Genomic DNA, 19,256 nt, shown 5'->3' with positions numbered 1-19,256 from the left:
ACTTTGTGGCGCTGGCATGATGATTGGGAAGGTGCTGACTTTGAATTTTGTGAATTTCAATCAGGAGGTGGGGAGCGATTGGGTTCCTTGCGCTTTGGCGGCATTGTAGATTGTCCAACGTTGCTGGCCAAGGAGCAAATCCTTCTGAGGCAGGGCCCATTGGACATCCAATAAAAATGGTTGGTATGCCTTGGGGCTTGGGGCATACCTTGGTCAATTTGGGGTTCAGGGTGCGGGCTGAGCCTCATGCCCCGAGCCAAACCCCGGGTTACAGCCTTAGGCCAGGCCCGTCTTTGACGGTGCTAGATGATAATCTTCCGCTTGATGAAAATACCCTCCGCAAGCTTGTCTTTGTTCCGTTTGGGTTTCACATTGACCAAAGAGTCCTTCATCGGACTCATGTTCCACCTTTCACTCCCGTACCTTGATTCTTTTCCTTTTGTGAATGTTGCGACGCAAATCGACCAACGTATGGATTGCAACAAAGGTATGACCAAGAATACGGAACTGGTTTGCCTTGCCAAGACCAAACTCACCCTATATCGTGAAAATCAACGAGGTGTTAACAACAAGCGCAATGATTGCAGCGTTTGTTTGGGTCAACCTGACTCTTCTACGCAATCCAAACCAAACAACACCGGCACCAACAAGTGGTGTTGCAGGTGCAAGTCTAACATGCATCAAACCAGCAATTGCACCCGTACCAATAACACCGGCAACACGGTGGGTGGTAATGGTAATTCCTTCCGTGGCGGCGCCAACACCACTAACAATCCCTTTTGTAGCACGACTGCACCACCTTGCACGGGTTTCCAAGCCAAAAGTGCTGAAGCTGACGCGTTGGTGACGCCGGACAACTTAGCTGATCAGCCTATTGCACAATCAGTCACATTGGACGATTTTAACCCGGAGGTTACGCAGGAAGAACTGGACCGCTTCATCAAACATGGCGGCCGTTTTTTTGGGTCAGACTTGTGCGCTTCCCACACCTTTACCAACAATCTATCTTTGCTCTCCAATCATTCTCCCCTCTCTAATCATATCCCTCTGAATGTGGCTACTCATGGGCCACAATCATTTATCACTGCAGTTGGGGAGATGTCCCTCAGGAATAATTCTGGCTCGGTCACCCTCAACAACATCTATTATAGCCCAACAGCTACTTGCACTCTACTATTGGCTGAAACCCTATGTCTTGGCAGCGGTACAATTTGCGTCTTGGATTGCGGGACAACATTGGTTCATTTTCCAAACGGTTTCAACTTTCTATCTTTGCCAATTCATTGTTGGTGGCAGGTCCCAGTGATTCTTTGCTTGTCTCCTTCTCCAATCGTCTTTGTACCCCCCGCCCCTAAGGCAAACAATGTCCCGTCTTCCTTACCCAATGAAATTACTGGTTGTGACATTTCAATCAAGAGCTCTGACGCTCTCATGTGGCACCGTCGGTTGGGCCACATCAGTCTCAAACAAATTATTTGCATGTTCGCGCTGGGTAGCTTGCCGGGTTTGCCTGATAAGCTGACAAACAAGGATTTTGTCTGTGAGGATTGCCTAATGAGCAAAAGCAAACGGAATCAGGGCCAGCGCCTATCTGATGACTTGACGCTTCAGCCAATGGACATCATAGTCTCCGACGTTCTTGGACTGTTTGTTGAGGGTTTCAACAGCGTCAAGTATCTGGTTGTTTTTTGGGACTTGGCCAGTACATACTCTGAAGGCTTTCTTTTAAAAGCTAAAAGTGATGTATGTCTTAATTTCAAGAGATGCATTGAGCGCATGGAACAAATCACTGGGAAGAAGCTCAGGCGTTTTTGTACTGATGGTGGCGGGGAGTTTACATCAAAAGCTTTCCTCACCTGGCTGCAAGAAAAGGGCATCAACACTCAATGCCATATGAGCCCAAGCAGAACGGCGCCGCAGAGCGGCTGCATCAAACGGTTGGGGGGATGGCGCGCACAGCACTTGTGTTGTCTGGTCTTCCCACAAAATTTTGTGGTTTTGCCTATCTGTGGGTATATTTCACCCACAATTGCATGATTAACTCACTCAACGGAGACAAGACACCTATTGAATTGATGTTTGGCAGGAAACCGCTGCTGGACCCTCTTCGCGCGTTTGGGGAAGTGGCTTTTGTCCACAAACCCGACATTTATTGGAATGGGAAAAAAGATCAGCGGGTGTGGCGTTGCAACCTTGTGGGATATGTCCAAGGGGGTAAAGGTTGGATTTTTTGGGTTCCAATGAACAATACCTTCTTTGAGTCGTCTATGGCCATTTTTCCTTATTCCACTCACTCTTCTGTCAACCCTCCGGCTCCCAGAAGCTCCAAACTAACACTCTCCTCTTCTTTGAATAAAATACTAAATAATGGACTGGAGCCCACTGTAATACCTCAACAAAATGATGAGCTGGCTGCTCATTGCGATGATCCACCTGTTTGGCATTCTCGGGATCAATTGCTCAACACGGAAGACGTCTCCCCTATGATTTTCAATTCTGCGCTTGTTCTTGGATCCAACATAGCTGAAAAAACCTTATCTGATCAATCCCCAGAAAACACAGGATTATCGGACGCAACAAGGAGCCAACTTCTCCCAAGGACGTATGCCAGAGCAGTGGCCAGGAAGGACGGCAACAGATGGGCGGCTGCGGTGGACACCAAACTATTCAATATCTGGGATATGTCCGTTTGGCATTTCAAACATGTGCCGCCAGGTCAAAAGGAGACTGAAGCGCAATGGCTTTTTGACATCAAGCGGAATCAAGATGGCTCAATCAAAAAATACAAAGCCCAGTACATCTTCAGAGGTTTCAGTCAAATATTTGGCCAGGATTATCACAACACGTGGGCACCAACGGCGACTTTTGCATCTTTGTGCATGCTCTTTGCGGTAGCAACTTCAAATGGCTGGATGATCGAGTCTTTTGATGTCACGGCGAGATTGACGAGGATGTGTGGGTAAAAGTACCTGACGGGATGTTAGTGCCCAAGGAGCATAAGGGCAAGTCACTCAAACTTGACAAGGGATTATATGGCACCAAGCAAGGCGGGCGCTGCTGGTGGAAACACTTTGTTCAAGTGATGGAAGGAATTGGGTTCGTTGTCAGCTTCTATGATGATTCCTTTTATCATTTGCACAGGGACGGTGACACTGTCCTTGTCTGGATTCATGTTGATGATGGAGTGGTCACAGCGTTGTCTACCGCGATCATGCAGGAATTCCGATCAACTCTTGAATCTAAACTTTGTACAACGTGGGAAGAGTCATTACATACCATTGTTGGGATCCAAGTCAACCGCCCTTCACCGTCCAAAGTTGTGCTGTCTCAGCCTTTTCTAATGCGCAAAATTATCAACACCTTCACCACGGACGCAACACTTCCTCAATCGGTACCCATCAAGGACACTAATTCACTTCTGTGAATAGTAGGATCAATCAACTACTTGGCTGTGGCAAGGCTTCCCAATCTATCTTTTGCTGTTGGATTCCTAGCGCGTTTTGCTAAATTGCCGACCAAACGGCACTGGGCGGCCGTACAACACGCTCTGGGATGTGTCAAGGCAATGAGCTGTTGGGAGCTAGTAATCAAACCAGAACACGGCAACACTGACATGTTAACCTGGGTCAATGCAAACTGGGGTGGCGAATTCGCCAGATCAACTCACGGTTCAATCACCACGCTGTTTGGAGCACCAATACTCTGGGCAAGCAAGCGTCAACCCTCCGCAGCGACTTCGACTTGCCATGCGGAATTCATGGCGCTAGGCTGGGCCTTGAGGCACTCCATTTGGCTCAAGAAGTTGTTCTATGACTTGACAAATCAGATTATCACACCTTGGCTGATGTGCAATAACAATGCCGCCATCAAAATTCCTAGAGACAACTCAGCAAACAAGAGAACTCAACACTCTGAGCGTGAATGTTTCTAAATCAATAAGCAACTACATCACAAGCGCCTGGAAATTGAATGGGTTCCGACAGATCAACAACTCGCCGACATCATGACCAAGGCTTTGGGCCCAATGCCTTTTGAGAGGATCCTGTCCAGCCTCAAAATGTCTACTCCCGGTTGAGTGACATACGCTATGGCAAGTACCTGGGGGGACAGCATGCGCTAGCTGCAAGACACATACACCCCCCGCGATTGTCCGTCCCACTCATGCCAATTGTTGTGTGATTAAGATAACAACACATTTTGTTTCTTTTCTTTGCGCTCAACAGCGGCAATTGATTTTTAGGCAGTCATCTGGATGTCCTTGGTTTTTTGCTTCTTCTTCACCTTCTACTTCTGAATTTTATTACTTGTTCAACCTTTTTTTTTTTTTTCTCTCTTAAGCCTTGTATACCGTTTCTCCTTTTTTTCTTTCTTTCTGCTCAAGTTTTTGATCAGTTTGTAAGGGGTGAGAGTCCCCTTCACTGGTCAAGGCAGATGAACCGGAGAGGAGAGCTTGAAGGGCACTGATGATGAGTTCTAGGACCAACCAAAGGGGGGAGTTTGGATTGCACTGGTTCAGAGAGACTGCTAGTCAGTTCTCTCTACTAGAAGGATGAGAAGAGAGAAACACAAGAGAAGAAAGAAAGAGGCTTACCTGGTTCAGAGAGACTGCTAGTCAGTTCTCTACTGAACCAGGGAGCAAGGTGGGTCGAGCTATAACTGAATATGTGACATGTGGGAGTCACTTGTGACTCCTTGTGAACCCCAAGGGAGGAGGGGGGTTTACACAGTTGTTGGAGTCTTTTTGAGGGGGTGGCTGTTATGGTGTTATGTTCCAGTATTAGCATATGTACTTAGACTATGTTTATATCCTATTCTCAGATTCTCCAAAAGACTCCTCTCCTGGGTGCCGGTGAACTCTCTTTTGCTTCTCTTCACCGGCATCCCAGGTAAGCCTCAATATGTTCTCACAATCTTGTTGATTTTTTTTTTCTTTCTTTCTTTTGTTTTAGATCTGGGATGAAGAAATCAAACTCTCTTTTGCTTCTCTTCACCGGCATCCCAGAGCATAAGACCTCCCACCAGGGGGGACTTGTGTTAAGTTAGCTAATGCGCACTTTCCCGCCCCAGGTCTGTCGGGTCGGGCCGACTTTGCAAATGCACCAGAAAAGCCTGCCGCGCTCGGCCCAAACTGACATCTTTGCGGAGGAAGTGGTCTGTTTCAGGAAATGGGTGGAGTGAAGGCTAGTGAAGTACACTATTGGGTGCTCGGAACCCTCATGGAGTCATGGAGGGATGCCGTCCTTGCGGGACATAGACTTGGGTGTATGCACTTGGGCTGGGTTCACAGGGCTTTCGTTGCTTACATAAGCAAGTGGTGGGACTGAAACACAAAATCACGAGAAAACAGCATCGTCATTGCACTCAGAACAACACGAGGAGGAAATCGATGACGCTGGCGCTTCGACTCGACTGCTGATTTGAGAGCAAACATGAATCCGGACGGGGCCCGCCAGCTGGACTTCATCTACCATCTGTTTAGTAGCACCCCACCACTCGGCGATCGACAACAGGATGTGGCGCAAGGAGAAGGAGAGCGCGAGGGCCCGACGATGCTCACCGCCGTCCTGGTATTCTGGATCCCGTTCGGCCTGCTGCTCATCAACCTCCTCACGATCGCACGGCTGCCACGGCTCCGCTGGAACTTCTTCAGCGCCTTCATCACACTCGCCGACCTGCCTGGAGAACACGCACAAGTGACGCGTGCCCCGCCGGCCTGGAAGCAGCCTGCCCTAGTCGCCGGCGCCGCCGCCCTCCTGCCGCCCTCATTGGCCGGCTTCAGCTACCAGATCATCCAGCATCCTGTGCTCTTCGATCCGCACAACGCCGGGGCAATCATCCCCATGCTGGTCTGGGTGCGCCCATCCAGAATACCTACAAATCATCCCGAAAAGTGTTTTTACTAATCCTGGGCTCCACAGCTGTACTCCTTAATCTATCTATCCATACGCACCATCACTCGACCGGTCTACCAACTCCTGCTGCTCTGGACATCTCTGGCCGTCGCAGAAGCTGTCAAGATCTCGCTGGCAATAGACGCCGATGGGGCGCCATCCAAGCTGATTATCATCTGGAGGGCCCTGCATATCTTGCTGATCCTCGGGCTGATCTACGTGGCCGGCTCGTACCCGATCCTCGACGTCTTGCCGTGCCAAAACGTCGCCAAACCAGGCACAGTTGAGTGGCCCTTCTCCATCTGTCTTTGAAACCCAGTCTCCCTGACCCTTGGCCCTTCTAGGCTCCCTCCGCAAACGATACCTGTCCCGAAGATACCGCCTCCTTGTGGCAGTGGCTCTCCTTCTCCTTCCTCGATCCTCTCTTGCAACTCTCTCAGCAAAGAGCGCTTAAAGAAGAAGACGTCTGGAAACTCTCCCCCTTCTTCCAGCATCGGATACTGTTCGCGCGTTACGTCAGACTGATCAAGTGAGCATTTCCAATTAACATACAAACAGCGCAATCTTCATTGTTGGAGTTGGGATATAAAAGCTGATCTGCAGAGTGGAATAACAGAGAAGAATATCCATCGGCAGATCGGAAGATCAGTCTGATATGGATCTTGGTCCGGTCGAATTCGCTAGATTTGATGATCTCCTTGCTCGTAGATCTGTGGTCCGCCGTCGTTGGCTTCGTGTCCACGTACGCAATCAAACGGATCTTAGACGGGCTGTCATTCGGCGATAGATCGCTCTCATTCAAATTTGCAATCCTACACTTCTTGTGCAACATGAGTTTTGCGCAGCTCGATCTCTGTGGGAAATGGCACGCTAGGTCTGTTCATTTTCACAATCTTTCTCCAGTCCCAATGCCGGAAGCCTGATTCGACAAGCCTCACTGATTCCCTCTATACTTGTTGTAGGAGGTGTTATGAGAGAACCCGCGGGCAGCTGTTCAATATTTTACATGATAAAGCTCTTAGACGGAAAGACATGAGCGGGGTGGTGCTGTCCAAACCCAGCTCATCCGAGTCAGAAGAGACAGACAAAAACGACCAAAGCCATGCAAACATTGGCAAGGTGATCTAACAATATCCACACAGGCTGCACCACAGACTTCTTTTGACCAAGGCAAAAAACTAATCGAGATACGGTTGTTTTTTTCCTGTAGATTTCTAATCTGATGGCCGGAGATTCGTACCAAGTCGCCGAGCAGTTCTGGCACTCTGCGGCCGTCGTCACAAGCCCACTGCGGCTCGTGATTTCCCTAGTGTTCCTGTACAAGTTCAGTGTTCCTCCCATTCATTGCCGATTCCAGAAAAAAACTACGCATATCTTCCGAGTCAGAAGCTGATAAAATGACGTGCAATCGGGACGATAGGCTGCTCGGCTGGAGCGCGTTCTTTGGCGCTGGCATGGTTGGCGCGGCCTACTTGTTGAATTGGCCGCTGATAAAGTTCGATGTTAAGGTAGAGTGCTTTTTCGTGCATGACTGCGATCTCCTGGCGGTGTGTAACCCATAATTAAATATCGTTCCCTTCGTGATCGCCCAGTTTTCGCGAGAGTACTCTCACGCGCGGGATAAACGGATGACCATCGCCACTGAAACTATACAATGTGAGTACCCATTTTCTGGGGTGTGCAGTTTATTGGCGAAACTGACGACCAGGGTTTAAATATTAGCTATCCGTTTCCTGAAATTTATGGGATGGGGTGAGCCCATTGCTTTAGAAGGTTATGTGATCCAGGCTGATTGATATCCACAATACAACATCGCCCACAGAAAATAAGTGGGAAAGCAAGGTTCAAAGTTCCAGGGAATTAGAGCTGTCGCTTAGGATCAAGCAGATGATCCTTTCGGCGATCATTTCCTTCATTTGGATCTTCGTGCCGACGGCGGTCTTATTGATCTCTTTCTGGGCCTTCACCTCGGTCTTCCACCAACCACTGACCGTTAGTATTGCCTTCACCTCGATTTCTCTGTTCACTCAGCTCCAATGGGCTCTCCAGGAGCTTCCGAACCAAATCACCGCGTGGTTGAGAGGTTCGTCAACACGCTTCCCTCCATCTGTCATGTGAAGGTATCTCCTAATAGCTTCACCCCTCGCATTGGTAGCCTTGGTATCTGTCAGACGGATCGAGAAGTTCCTGGCCGAGGAAGACGTGCCTGCATGGGTGACGAGCCTGAGCCGAGTAGAAGCGGACGAGGAGGGCCAACAACCAGTGTCTGAGCCTGGCTCGATCCGCTTCGATCAGGCGTCCTTCACGTGGCCCCAGTCGGAGGAATCCAAGAAAACGGAGTCGTTCGTCTTGGGACCCGTCACATTGGACTTGCCCGTCGGCAAATTGTGCATCGTCACTGGCCCCACCGGGTCTGGTAAAAGCAGCTTCTTGTGCGCTATCCTGGGAGGTCAGTCGACACCGGTCCATCCGCATCTCTCTGAGAAACGCTTCCTTCTGTCTCCTGCCGACCAACGCCTAACACTCCCTCCTTAGAAATGGATTGCGTCGAGGGCTCTGTGCTTGTGGATAAGGCGGATGGGAAGCTGGCCTATGCGTCCCAAACAGCCTGGCTGGAGTCCGCCACAATCCGGGAGAACATTGTCTTCCAGAGTGAATTTGACCAGAGTCGATATGGTAAACTCTCTTCTCTCTGAACCCTGGGAGAACACCGTCAAGCTCAACTCCACACCGGCGACTGATCGACGGTTTCTGTTGTTTATTGATATGCACATAGACGCCGTAGTCGCGGCTTGTGCGTTAACCCAAGACCTTGCCATCATGCCCCACGGCGATAAGACGGGTGAGTCTCCGAGTTTATCGAGGGTTGTTGCTCGAATTCTCACGTCCACCCATCTTGCTCGTCCCGCACAGAAATTGGCGAGAGAGGCATCAGTCTGTCCGGCGGCCAAAAAGCGAGGTATGTCCAATCTTAGACAGGAATACGCTTGTTCGGCGGGGCTGATATTCGAATCCCCAGGATTTCCCTCGCGAGGGCCATCTACTCAAGGGCAAAAGTAAGCCGCGAATCTCGTCCCCGTGATCAAAACTTTTCTCGGTTGAACTATGAGTCTGCTGCCGTCATTGTTGTAGATCTTGCTGCTGGACGATCCGCTCTCGGCAGTTGACATGCATACTGCGCGTACCTTGGTAGAAGGTCTACAAGGAGACCTCCTTCGAGGCCGAACAGTGGTGAGTAGCGGCTATTCAGCCGACAGCTTAGCAAGAGGAAAATCCTAAAGCTTGGGATCAAAATTACAGGTGCTGGTTACACACCATCTCGGCCTTTGTCAACCGGCAGCCTCGCTGCTTATCCATATCAAAGGAGGCCGGATAGACTATGCAGGGTCAGCCACCGAGTTCAAGGTGGATCCGACGGAGCTTGCAGATGACCCGACCACGGAAGAATCGTCCAAGCCAGGCTCGCAAGCAGAGTCGAGCAGCTCCGCCAGTCTTAGTCGGCCCAGATCCCCCGAGCTGTCCAAGACGAGCGCAGCCGTCGAGGATGCTGATCTCGAAGGCGACGGCCGCTTGATCGAGAAGGAAAAAATCCAGGAGGGAAGAGTCAGTGGCGCAACATACTTGAGCTATCTCAATGCTGCCGGTTGGCTTAATTGGGCTCTCCTGTGCGGACTCATGGTCTGTAGTCGCTTGTCGTGTCAGTCCCTCTCCCTCCTCCCCCCCTCCCCTCGTTGACCAGAAGAAGCCCTGCCGAAACTGACGTAAACTGCGGGTTTTGTAGCCGTTGCTTCGCAATGGGCCTTAAAAGTAAAGATCTTCCTCGAACTCGTCGTGTTCCTCGAACATCGTCCATTCCTCATCGTATCTTTTTCTTCTCCATTGCATTGATAACATCCAGCTGTGGGGCGAAGCGTACCCGCACACCGCGCTCGAGCTCGTTGCGATCTATGATCCCACCAAAGGCTTTCCTCGACCAGATGTGAATGTCGATCCATGGATCCGACTCTATCTGATAATCGGTCATTCCAACCTTCTGTTTTGTTTTTCTTTGGCGACTTTCGCATCCCTCGATGTTGTTGGGATCTGACACCAGTTGTTACCTCGATGTAGGATTGACGACCGGGTTCATCATCCTCGCCGGTCAGCTACTCTGTCTCTCTACTCTTGTCCTTCTCAGCAACACGCAGCGAGATGGCTTCTAAAAAAATATTCATGCACCTTTGGGTCACGTTTAGGTTTGGCGGTCGGGAACTTCGCCGAGTTGAGAGCTTCTCGGAAGCTGTTTTCGGCTATGCTCGGGCGTATCGTTCGGGCACCAACTCGATGGTATGGGCGTCCGAAAATTTGTTCCACTTGGGATAGCGGGCTTGATGTACTGATTTTTTCTTCTTCTTTACTTCGAATTTTTGATTAGGTATGATGTTACACCAGTGAGTAGATCACTTGTGTTGCTTGACCTACCAGGAAAAAATGATGCTCACCTGGTGTGACTTTACTAGACTGGAAGGATTCTGAACCGACTGGTGTCAGATATAGACACCGTAGATTTCGCTTTACACGAGACTTCTGTTGGGGCAATCCGCGGTAAGAGCCCGACGGGATTCTTTCAAACAGCTCTGGGCAACTTATTGATGCTAACTGGGATTGGTGTTATACAACACGCAGGAACCATCGCATTCGTTATTTCGTTCATCGTTATCATCCTGGTCGTGCCCACGTTCACTCCGATCGCCTTGTTCATCGCCTGGTTGTATGTCCGATTGGGCCCCAATTATATCAAAACTTCTAGAGACTTGCGGCGCTTGGAATCAGTTTCTAGGTCTCCTATGTTCCAAAATTTTTCTAATGTAAGCATTCAAATATTTTTCCGCGCCGCAGAACTTGTTTACTATGAGAGGCTAACCTCTCCGCTTTCTCCCCGTGTATATAGCTCTTGTTTGGTATTCAGTCCATTCGTGCCTATGCCGCTGAAGATCGATATCAAAATCTTTTCTTCAGCTCCTGTGATACTTTCCAAAGTCAGTCTCCACCCCAAATCTCGATACCTTCAACATCCTGACTAACATCGGCTTTCAACATTTATTTATATTTCGATAAAAGCGATGGACCATCATTATTGGTTGACAAATTTCTGGTTGATGTGGCGATACGATTGTACGTTGACCCTCCACCGTCGAATTAGCGCCTGATGAGGAAGACATCTCTAAAACCCTCACAATGTCTTACTTGATTTTGTTTGCAGGTTTAGGATCAGTCGTCGTGTTCTTGACCACGTGTTTTGCACTGGTGTCTGGGGTCAGTGAAGGATTCGCGGCGATCAGTGTAGTCCAAGCCGAAATCTTTGCCCAAGCTACCCGATCGTTGGTCTCAGTGTTTGCACAACTAGAATTAGATTTTAATGGTGGGAGTATTAGTTTACCCGCGCAGATGAAGGACAAGTCAATCCTGATATCTCTTTTTTTGCAGCTGTTGAGAGAATAACTGAATATCTGAAGATCCCTCAGGAAGCACCATCGATTATTGAGAGCTTCAGGCCGCCTGCCTATTGGCCCTCTGATACATCAGGATTGATTGTTGAGAACTTGGTTGTCAAATACGCTGATCACTTACCGGCCGCTCTGAAAGCAATCTCATTCGAAATCAAACCGAGAGAAAAAGGTACGTTTTTATTGGGGGGGGGGGGCATTCAATTCGTCCAATCACTAATTAATTCAATACTCGCGTCAAATTTCTAGTCGGGATCATCGGTCGAACCGGATCTGGTGAGCATTCATTCCAATCAGCAACGTATTGTCAAGTTTGCTGATCCTTTCATTGGTCTAGGAAAATCTACTTTGGCGATGTCATTGTTAAGGATTCTAGAGGCGACAAGCGGTAGGATAATCTTGGATGGGATTGATATCAGTCGGATTGGTTTAGAGGATTTGCGAACTCGTATTGTAGGTGAAATCACTCGACCTTCAAAGTTGATGGTATCTGACAGGAATATTCTTTGTAGACGATAGTCAGTCAAGATGTGACGTTATTTGAAGGGACCGTTCGAGATAATCTAGATCCCTTGCACATCCACAGCGACGAGGAATGCTGGGAAGTATTAAGGAGCTGTGGTCTGGCGAGCATGGCAGCGATATTTGGAGCCCAGGAACTACCATCGGCGAAGACGGACGAAGAGGACGACAGTACCTCGGATACACTGACGGCTCCTCACCCGGCCAGGATCTCGCTGAAATCGCTGGACACGAAGCTTAGTGAGGGCGGCAAGAGCTTCAGTGTCGGTCAACGGCAGATGTTAGCCTTGGCTAGAGCCATGTTGAGGAGCACAAAAGTGGTTATCATGGATGAGGCTACATCATCGATTGACATGGAAACTGACGCAAGAGTGAGTTTTCTTTTCTTTTCACCCCCTCTCGACTTTGGCTCACTCAAACGGTGGCTTGGTCTAGATTCAAGCAACCATCAGAGAGTGTATGGGCGATTCTATGGTCATCACTATTGCCCATCGACTCTTCACCGTCATAGGTTCGTCCCCTTCCAATGTCTCCTACCCCCCAGGCAATCATCTCATCACATGCGTCTTTCCCTCCCCCTGCTTATTTTTATTCTGACACTCGCGGATACTGGTTTTGTGTTCAAAAACAGACTACGATAAGTTGATCATTTTGAAAGAGGGCCAAATCATCGAATTAGGCTCGCCTAAAGATCTGATACAGGACGTGAATAGCGAGTTTAGGAGGATGTGTGAATCTAGTGCCGATTGGCTCTCGCTCAAGAATCAGCTGCTTTCGTGAGTCGAATATCGCAAGTGGACAACATCAATATTGGCACTTTATTGGCACTTGTCCAAAAATCACAAGGCGTTGTCCAAAAAAAGGTGGATCCTATAGGATCACAGTAGACCTTTCTTTTTCTCTCTATATCGTTCTTTTATCCTTCTTATCTTTACGTACGCACACACAAACCGCAAGATTACTGTCACATTGTAGAAAGGTTTCCAAAATCGTTTTTTGTTAATCGTAGAGTTGCAGCGCAGAGAATTGGTTGAGTATTTGTATTGTCCTCTCCAAACATTCTTCATTTGTTTTTTTGTCAAGCTATGTGTGGTGTAATTGGACAGTCCGGATAAGATCATTCCACTGAATCCAAAGACATCATTGTCAAGAGTTGGACATTGGGGACATTGTGTGAACCAAGTGGGCTCTGTTTTGGGGTTTCGTTGGATCCTAAGTTGTTCCTAAGACATGTTGTGGAAAACCTCATCAACATTGTTTACCTATAACCAAAGGCAGCGCCGTAGGGCCCACCTTTTTTGTGACCTGCGCCCGTAGCCTCACCTCTACCCCGCTAACAACTCAACAAAACTATGTTACGACAACCCCGAAGTTAGCGGAGCTCGGTCAGAGTTCTCTTGTGACAAAACCGCTTGCAAGCGTCCAAGGCCCACCCAGAGGGATACATATTTTATGTATTGCATACATACCTTCGGCCTCCCATTGTGGCCAAGGACGGCTTTGGAAGACCTTGGTTGAGTTATATGTACATAGTCAGCCACGCACACTAGGGTAAATTGGCTTACAAGCCAAGGGCCGAAGTTCGCAACTGTGGAGGAGTGCTGTGCTGTGCTGTGATGCACACGTGCCCAGGGAGGTGTACACTGAGATGATTTGCCATGAGTCGACGGTTCGATGCGTCACGCCAGGTCAAGCCGCCCGTCGCCAGATATTCCAACAGAATGCTATTTATGTACATGTATATGTACACCGGGCGCACCCAGAGAGGTGTACACAAAATGTTTTGCGGTGGACGCCGTCACGCCGCGAGTCGCCCGAACGATTTTTCCGATGGCACGGTCTGAAGGCAAGTTGGGCAACACACCTATTAAAGCGCCAATCCTTCAACAGCCTCCAACGCGCCTCCCACCTCCTTATATTCACACATCCATCAGCACCCCACCAGTCTTGTCATAAATCGACTAGAGATTAGATCCCTTTTTTAGATCCTGACTTGCCATCAACACAAACTCATCGGGCTCCCTTTGGTGGAAACAATTTTACCATGCAGTTCCTGAAATTAAGCGTGCTCACATTTCTCGCGGCTACCCTTGGACCAATCCAAGTTTCGGGCAGATGTTATGGCAACAAGCGTCCGGTCTCCTGGTGCATGTCGTATCGAGATGAGCAGCAAGGCCCGACGGTTGTCAGCAAGGAATGCAAGCGTACGTTTTAGGTCTGTGACTTTATAATCTTCAGGATACTTATTAACTGAATATTTGGCCAAAACTTTCTTTTGGCTGTTTGCTCCTAACAGTGCAGCTGACCCCTCTTGACGGACGGTGCGAACCAGCGATCAGGCCGCGATCGGTAGGCCGGTACTGCTGCCCACCGGATGTTCGACCTAATCCTGTTAGCAGTTTTAAATCCACCTCCAGGATCCCATGTTATATCAAGCGCTGAAAATCTTATTGTGGGAACTAAAATCTTCATTCCATTTCTCCTTATTGAAAACAACAGGACGGATCTGTAGATTGTAACACATTCGGGCCATACGCAAGTTGTCAGGTTGAATGCAATAACTGCACTGGATGAAACGCAAACCTATATTTAACAAGCCCCCCCCCCCCATAAAAAAGGAGGCACCCATGGAACATGCGGATCTCTCTCCGTGAGGCTTTGAACTTCAGCAAGTCCTCCGTGGCGCGAAGCGCCCCCCCTGCGAAAGAGAGACTTGCCAAACAATGAGTTATTAGGGGGTTTCACAGTAAGCAAACCCGGGAAGGTATTTGAGCGCTCGCGAGTATCGTTATGAGAATGCTCGGGGCAATGGAGGACTTCCCTTCGATTTACAAGGCCGTTTAAAGTCAGATCTGGCACTTGTAAAGCCAGATTTTTACACACTGGTTTTACACACACTTTTCAGCGGCTAGATCAAACTAGAACATCCCTCTCGATGGCCGGTACAGACTGGTCATCGAGAGTACACAACCCTCTCGATAGCTGGGTCTGTACCGGGCATCGAGAGGGTCTTGATGACCGGTACAGACCGATCATTGAGAGGATTCAACCCTCTCGATGCTCGGTACAGACTGGCCATCGAGAGTACGCAACCCTCTCGATGCCCGGTACAGAACGGCCATCAAGAGTACGCAACCCTCTCGATGGCGGTCTGTACCGGTCATCGAGAGGATTCAACCCTCTCGATGACCAGCCTGTACCTCGAGAGGACACATCCCTCTTGATGACCGGCACAGATCTGCCATCGAGAGGGTGGTGCCCTCCCTCTCGTTGGCCGGTGTATACCGGCCATCGAGGAGGATGTGTCCTCTCGGTACAGACCGGGCATCGAGAGGGTTGTGTACTCTCGATGACCGGGTGAACAATGCCGAGTTGCTGGAATCCTGGGGTTGTAAATCTGGCAGGTATTCTGGCATCTCAAGCCTGCGGAACAGCTTCTAAAGCTAAAAATTACAAGGGGAGTCAGATCTGGCTTTACAAGTGCCAGATCTGACTTTACACGGCCGTGTAAATCAAAGGGAAGTCCTCCAATTTCTCGCGGGACTTCGAGCCAAATTTTTAAGCGAGTACACGGCGGACGCAAAATTTCGAAAGATATCCGAATCAACCTCGGAAAATCTTCGAATTTCCCGCCAGCGGGCAGGGACGTCGCAGACCCTGGTCGTACTGAAAATCGAAGGAGCTTCGAAGTGAGACCTGGGAGTCCTTCGAACGCCATTCGGAGTTTCTCCGGAGGAAAATCCTCCTTCGAGTTTTCCCCAAAAGGCCCCTCGAGATAGATTTGAATATAATTCGAAGCAGATTCGAAGAACATGAGACTTCGGATGTTCTTCGAGTGCGGACTTGGAACAATACTCGAAAGAGGTTCGAATAATATTCGAACAGGGGCCCTTTGTTCGAAGAATATTCGAGTGGGGACCCATCAGACCCGGCTCAAATGCTGCTCGGCCCGGCCCGTTTGAAGTATAGACCGGCTCAAATGCTGCTCGACCCGGCGCGCATGCGATCTTAACAAAGCCTCTCCGAGGAGGCGCGAAGCGTCTCCGAAGGAGAGGCTTACCTCTAAAGTCACACCATTGGCCCTACAGACTCGAGAATTTCTGGCAAAAAAACACATGTTTTATTTTCAAAATGTTTTTAAAAATGTAGTTTGTAGTTTAAAAAAAATCTGAGTAGACAGACTTATAGCCTGCAATCTCAGCTTCCATTTCACAGTTTTTTACCTAGCTGACACACATAATTACTAGCCCACTCCACCTACTGTGAAGTGGTTCTGGAGAGGTGATCCAGCGGTTTTTGAGCTCAAAATTTGAAATTCCCTGAGCCCGCGCGGGCTCAAAGGGGGGGATTGGGTACAGAAATCCACCATGTAACAACATTTACAGGACATTTCTTACAAGGGGGGATGGATACAGGGGAGTTTGAAGTGGGGGAAAATAAGCTAAGAAGCTTGCCATTCCAATGGTGCAAAGGGCACGGGATGAATCAAAAGGAAACAGGGAGATATTGGAGAAAATGGGGGAGCGTAGGGTCCTCCCTGCCATTTGTCTCGATCCTGTAGGGCGAGACATGCGACTTTAGAGGCAAGTCCCTCCTTCGGAGGTCGCTACGCTCCCCCGAGGAGGGTACGCTTGTGTTAAGTTTGGCGCGCATGTATTGCGTAACCATCCTGACCGACTCATATTGGGCTGCCCCCACGTACTGGAATCTTGATATTTCATGTATATATTTCTCAGATTCAAACAAACAGTAATAGAATAAGATTTCATAGCCTGCTAATACATGTATTCGATGTTTAGAATCGGGGAGAGTGTTTGTGGGGAGAGAACGGTAGAGAGAGAAGAGAGAGAATGGCTAACAGTGCCACTCAAAGGGGCACTTAGTATAGATAGTTTGGTATGTGAAAGAAGTGGAGAGATGGGGGGGAGCAAGGAAGAGAGACAATCGGGGAGGGCATCAGACTAGTCAATGTTAACCTGCTTGCTGCGCTGGGCATTGATGATTGCCACTTGCTGTTCAATCTCTTCTTCGGACAGGGGTTGTTGTTTCTCAGGTGGAATGTTGTGAACTGCCTTCTCACCGTCCCATGTCTGTTTGTCGAGGTTGAATATGAGCTGGGAATAAGCAACACTGTATGCCGTTGACTTCTTCCTAAGTCTTGCAAGATCCTCGTCCATATCATCCCAGAATGATATTTGTTTGTTGCGCTGTTTGATTCGATTGTAGTTGGCCATGAAGCGCATGTAACACAAACGGATCTTGGCGCCTTTGCTGATTTGCAAGTGGATTTGTTGGTCATTGAGCTTTTTGAAAAGTGGATGGAAGCTCAAGTATACATTTGCGATCAGTGAATAAAGGTTGGGGACCTTTGCTAGTGGTCCCTCCCCGGTCAAACCTGTCTTGAGCAGAATTGCAAGAGAGGCCTTCTCAGATTTGACAGTATCAGCAACAAGTTTGTCAAGCGCATCGCCTTGGTCGTAGTTGGGCGGCAAATGGACCGCGCGGAACTCTTCAGATCCGCTCCGTTTATCAATGGTGGACTGAGGAACCATGTTCCTGTCAGTTTTGGTGTCAAAAGCCCAAAAGCACTTGTATCTAGATAGAAATCCTTACCCTGACCCTTTTAACGGGTGTGTCAGCTACACGCAACCGCGTAGCTGCCCGGCTGCCATAAGATTGAATATTTTCTTCAAGTAGGACCTCGCGTGAAGTTTCACGGACAAAATTCTTCATGGGATCGTTGAATGTCACGACCGGAGATGGGTCAGATATGGTGATTGGCACAATCGGCGAGGGCTGACGGGCAGTGGAGCCGTTGTGAAGAGCCAAGAGGAGAACGGCAATGTTTTGGGCTTCTGGGGTCATCTGGAAAAGGAAAGAAGGAATCAGTCTATCTGAACGGGGCTCATGAGCGTAGCACTCACCTGAAACACGGGCTGAGCCCGTTGAATCAGCTCGTTGCTGAGAGAGAAAGTGCCCTCAATTGCTTGCAGAGCATCCTGCATCACTTGAAGGTCTTCATGCGAGGGAAACTGGGACTCGGTCGTACTCGATTGAGATGATTGGCTGCTATTGCGGGGATCAGAGCGGGTTGGGCTCGGAGACCACAACTGATGGTTGCCTCCAGGCAAAGGCAACATCGGATAAGGGGAGGGCAAGGGAGCAATCCGTGAGAGAGCAGGAGTACGGACTGGCCCAATCTGGCTTGGACGAGGTGGATTGACTGGGTTTTAAAGTGATTGGTTGGGGTTGATTGGCCAGCCACTGGTGCAAGTGAGACTGGATCTCCAACTTGGCGGGATCCGGATAAGCTGTAGCCCAAGGTGTTGTTTCCGAGGTTGCAACTGAAGTTTGTACTCTCACCTGGAAGCCCGGCATGGTTATCTCCGATGGGGTGACCAATCCCATGATAGACAGCGGGGTTGTTTCCATGATTCGGACCAACGTTTGGATTGACACCTGCGAGGCGGGCGGGGTTGTTTTGGATGTTTTGACCCGCATGCGGGGAAGGCGGTGATGCCTGATTGGTCCCCAAGGGATCATAATTGCTCTCGAGTTGCTCCCATACAACGTGCCCACCACTATGAGGCTGCGACATCTATTTGGGTTATTGTGTGCAAGCAAGGTCTATCAGTGAAACAGGGGTAAATTAGGGGGCTTTATAGGATGTTACTTGCCTTGAGTTATATCAAAGTGTCCAAACTCGGGCCAGCTGATGGTAATGTTTCAGCTGATTCGGAGGAGCTTGGGTTGTTTTCAGCACGAATAAACATAGATTGTCAAGAATACATGATCCATCGGAGATAAAACTTACATGTTGATACAAGGCAGCACAATTAATCAGGGAGGGGGTGGTGATTTGACTGATTGAAGAGGCGGGGAACAGCGGATGGAGAGGGCAGACAATGAAGTTTCTGATCAAGTCGGATAAGAAAGGAAAGTGCTGGAATGTGCTGCAGACTGTGTGGCAAAGTGGGGGGGCCAACACATCCTGATTCCCCACCACTTGAACCAGGTTGAAAAGGGAAGCCTTGTTCCTGCCTTTTGAACAACAGCCAGATGGTAACATATTTTTGAGACATTTTCTGCCTTCTGGCCTGTACAAATCACAAGCAAAAAAATTTGCAGCCACCTTGCCGGTAGTTTTATCTTTAGATTGGTTTCATTCAAGCTATCTTCCCCCTTCTCCATCCTAAAAATCAAGCAGTCCCCCAAAAACTTATTCCTCAAATTAAACAAGTAAAAAAACACATTTCTGCTCATCTATAAGTTTTTTGGGTGTCCAAATTCTTATAAGTCTTAAATCTTGACCTGGATGTTCCAAAGATCCAGATATTGTTGAATCACATAGTTTTGC

The 19,256-nt window shown here is 48.9% G+C and overlaps 3 protein-coding genes across 3 annotated transcripts; 2 read left to right on the top strand and 1 right to left on the bottom strand.

The window, feature by feature from the left end:
* Nucleotides 1-5,429: 5,429 nt before the first annotated feature.
* PtA15_17A45 (uncharacterized protein) lies at nt 5,430-12,679 on the top strand (the record flags this gene model as incomplete). Its single annotated transcript, XM_053164547.1, has 33 exons — nt 5,430-5,852; nt 5,919-6,173; nt 6,236-6,420; nt 6,508-6,765; nt 6,854-7,010; nt 7,102-7,214; nt 7,312-7,399; nt 7,484-7,547; nt 7,614-7,643; nt 7,714-7,974; nt 8,047-8,340; nt 8,427-8,567; nt 8,668-8,733; nt 8,805-8,850; nt 8,911-8,947; nt 9,024-9,122; nt 9,192-9,588; nt 9,673-9,698; nt 9,790-9,910; nt 10,002-10,031; nt 10,127-10,217; nt 10,306-10,321; nt 10,391-10,475; nt 10,557-10,738; nt 10,822-10,909; nt 10,992-11,045; nt 11,134-11,292; nt 11,358-11,549; nt 11,627-11,653; nt 11,715-11,830; nt 11,890-12,270; nt 12,335-12,410; nt 12,531-12,679. The coding sequence occupies 33 exons, from the start codon at nt 5,430-5,432 to the stop codon at nt 12,677-12,679; spliced, it is 4,707 nt and encodes a 1,568-aa protein (XP_053028119.1).
* Nucleotides 12,680-13,943: 1,264 nt separating this feature from the next.
* On the top strand, nt 13,944-14,473 carry PtA15_17A44 (uncharacterized protein; the record flags this gene model as incomplete). Its single annotated transcript, XM_053164546.1, has 3 exons — nt 13,944-14,103; nt 14,196-14,290; nt 14,399-14,473. 3 exons carry the CDS (start codon nt 13,944-13,946, stop codon nt 14,471-14,473), a joined length of 330 nt encoding a protein of 109 aa, XP_053028118.1.
* Nucleotides 14,474-17,428: 2,955 nt separating this feature from the next.
* Nucleotides 17,429-18,400, bottom strand: PtA15_17A43 (uncharacterized protein; the record flags this gene model as incomplete). Its single annotated transcript, XM_053164545.1, has 2 exons — nt 17,429-17,439; nt 18,091-18,400. The coding sequence occupies 2 exons, from the start codon at nt 18,398-18,400 to the stop codon at nt 17,429-17,431; spliced, it is 321 nt and encodes a 106-aa protein (XP_053028117.1).
* Between the last annotated feature and the right edge of the window lie 856 nt (nt 18,401-19,256).

The sequence above is a fragment of the Puccinia triticina genome, chromosome 17A, assembly GCF_026914185.1.
Source record: "Puccinia triticina chromosome 17A, complete sequence".
In the NCBI taxonomy this organism is placed as follows: domain Eukaryota; kingdom Fungi; phylum Basidiomycota; class Pucciniomycetes; order Pucciniales; family Pucciniaceae; genus Puccinia; species Puccinia triticina.
This window is presented reverse-complemented; position numbering and strand designations above follow the sequence as displayed.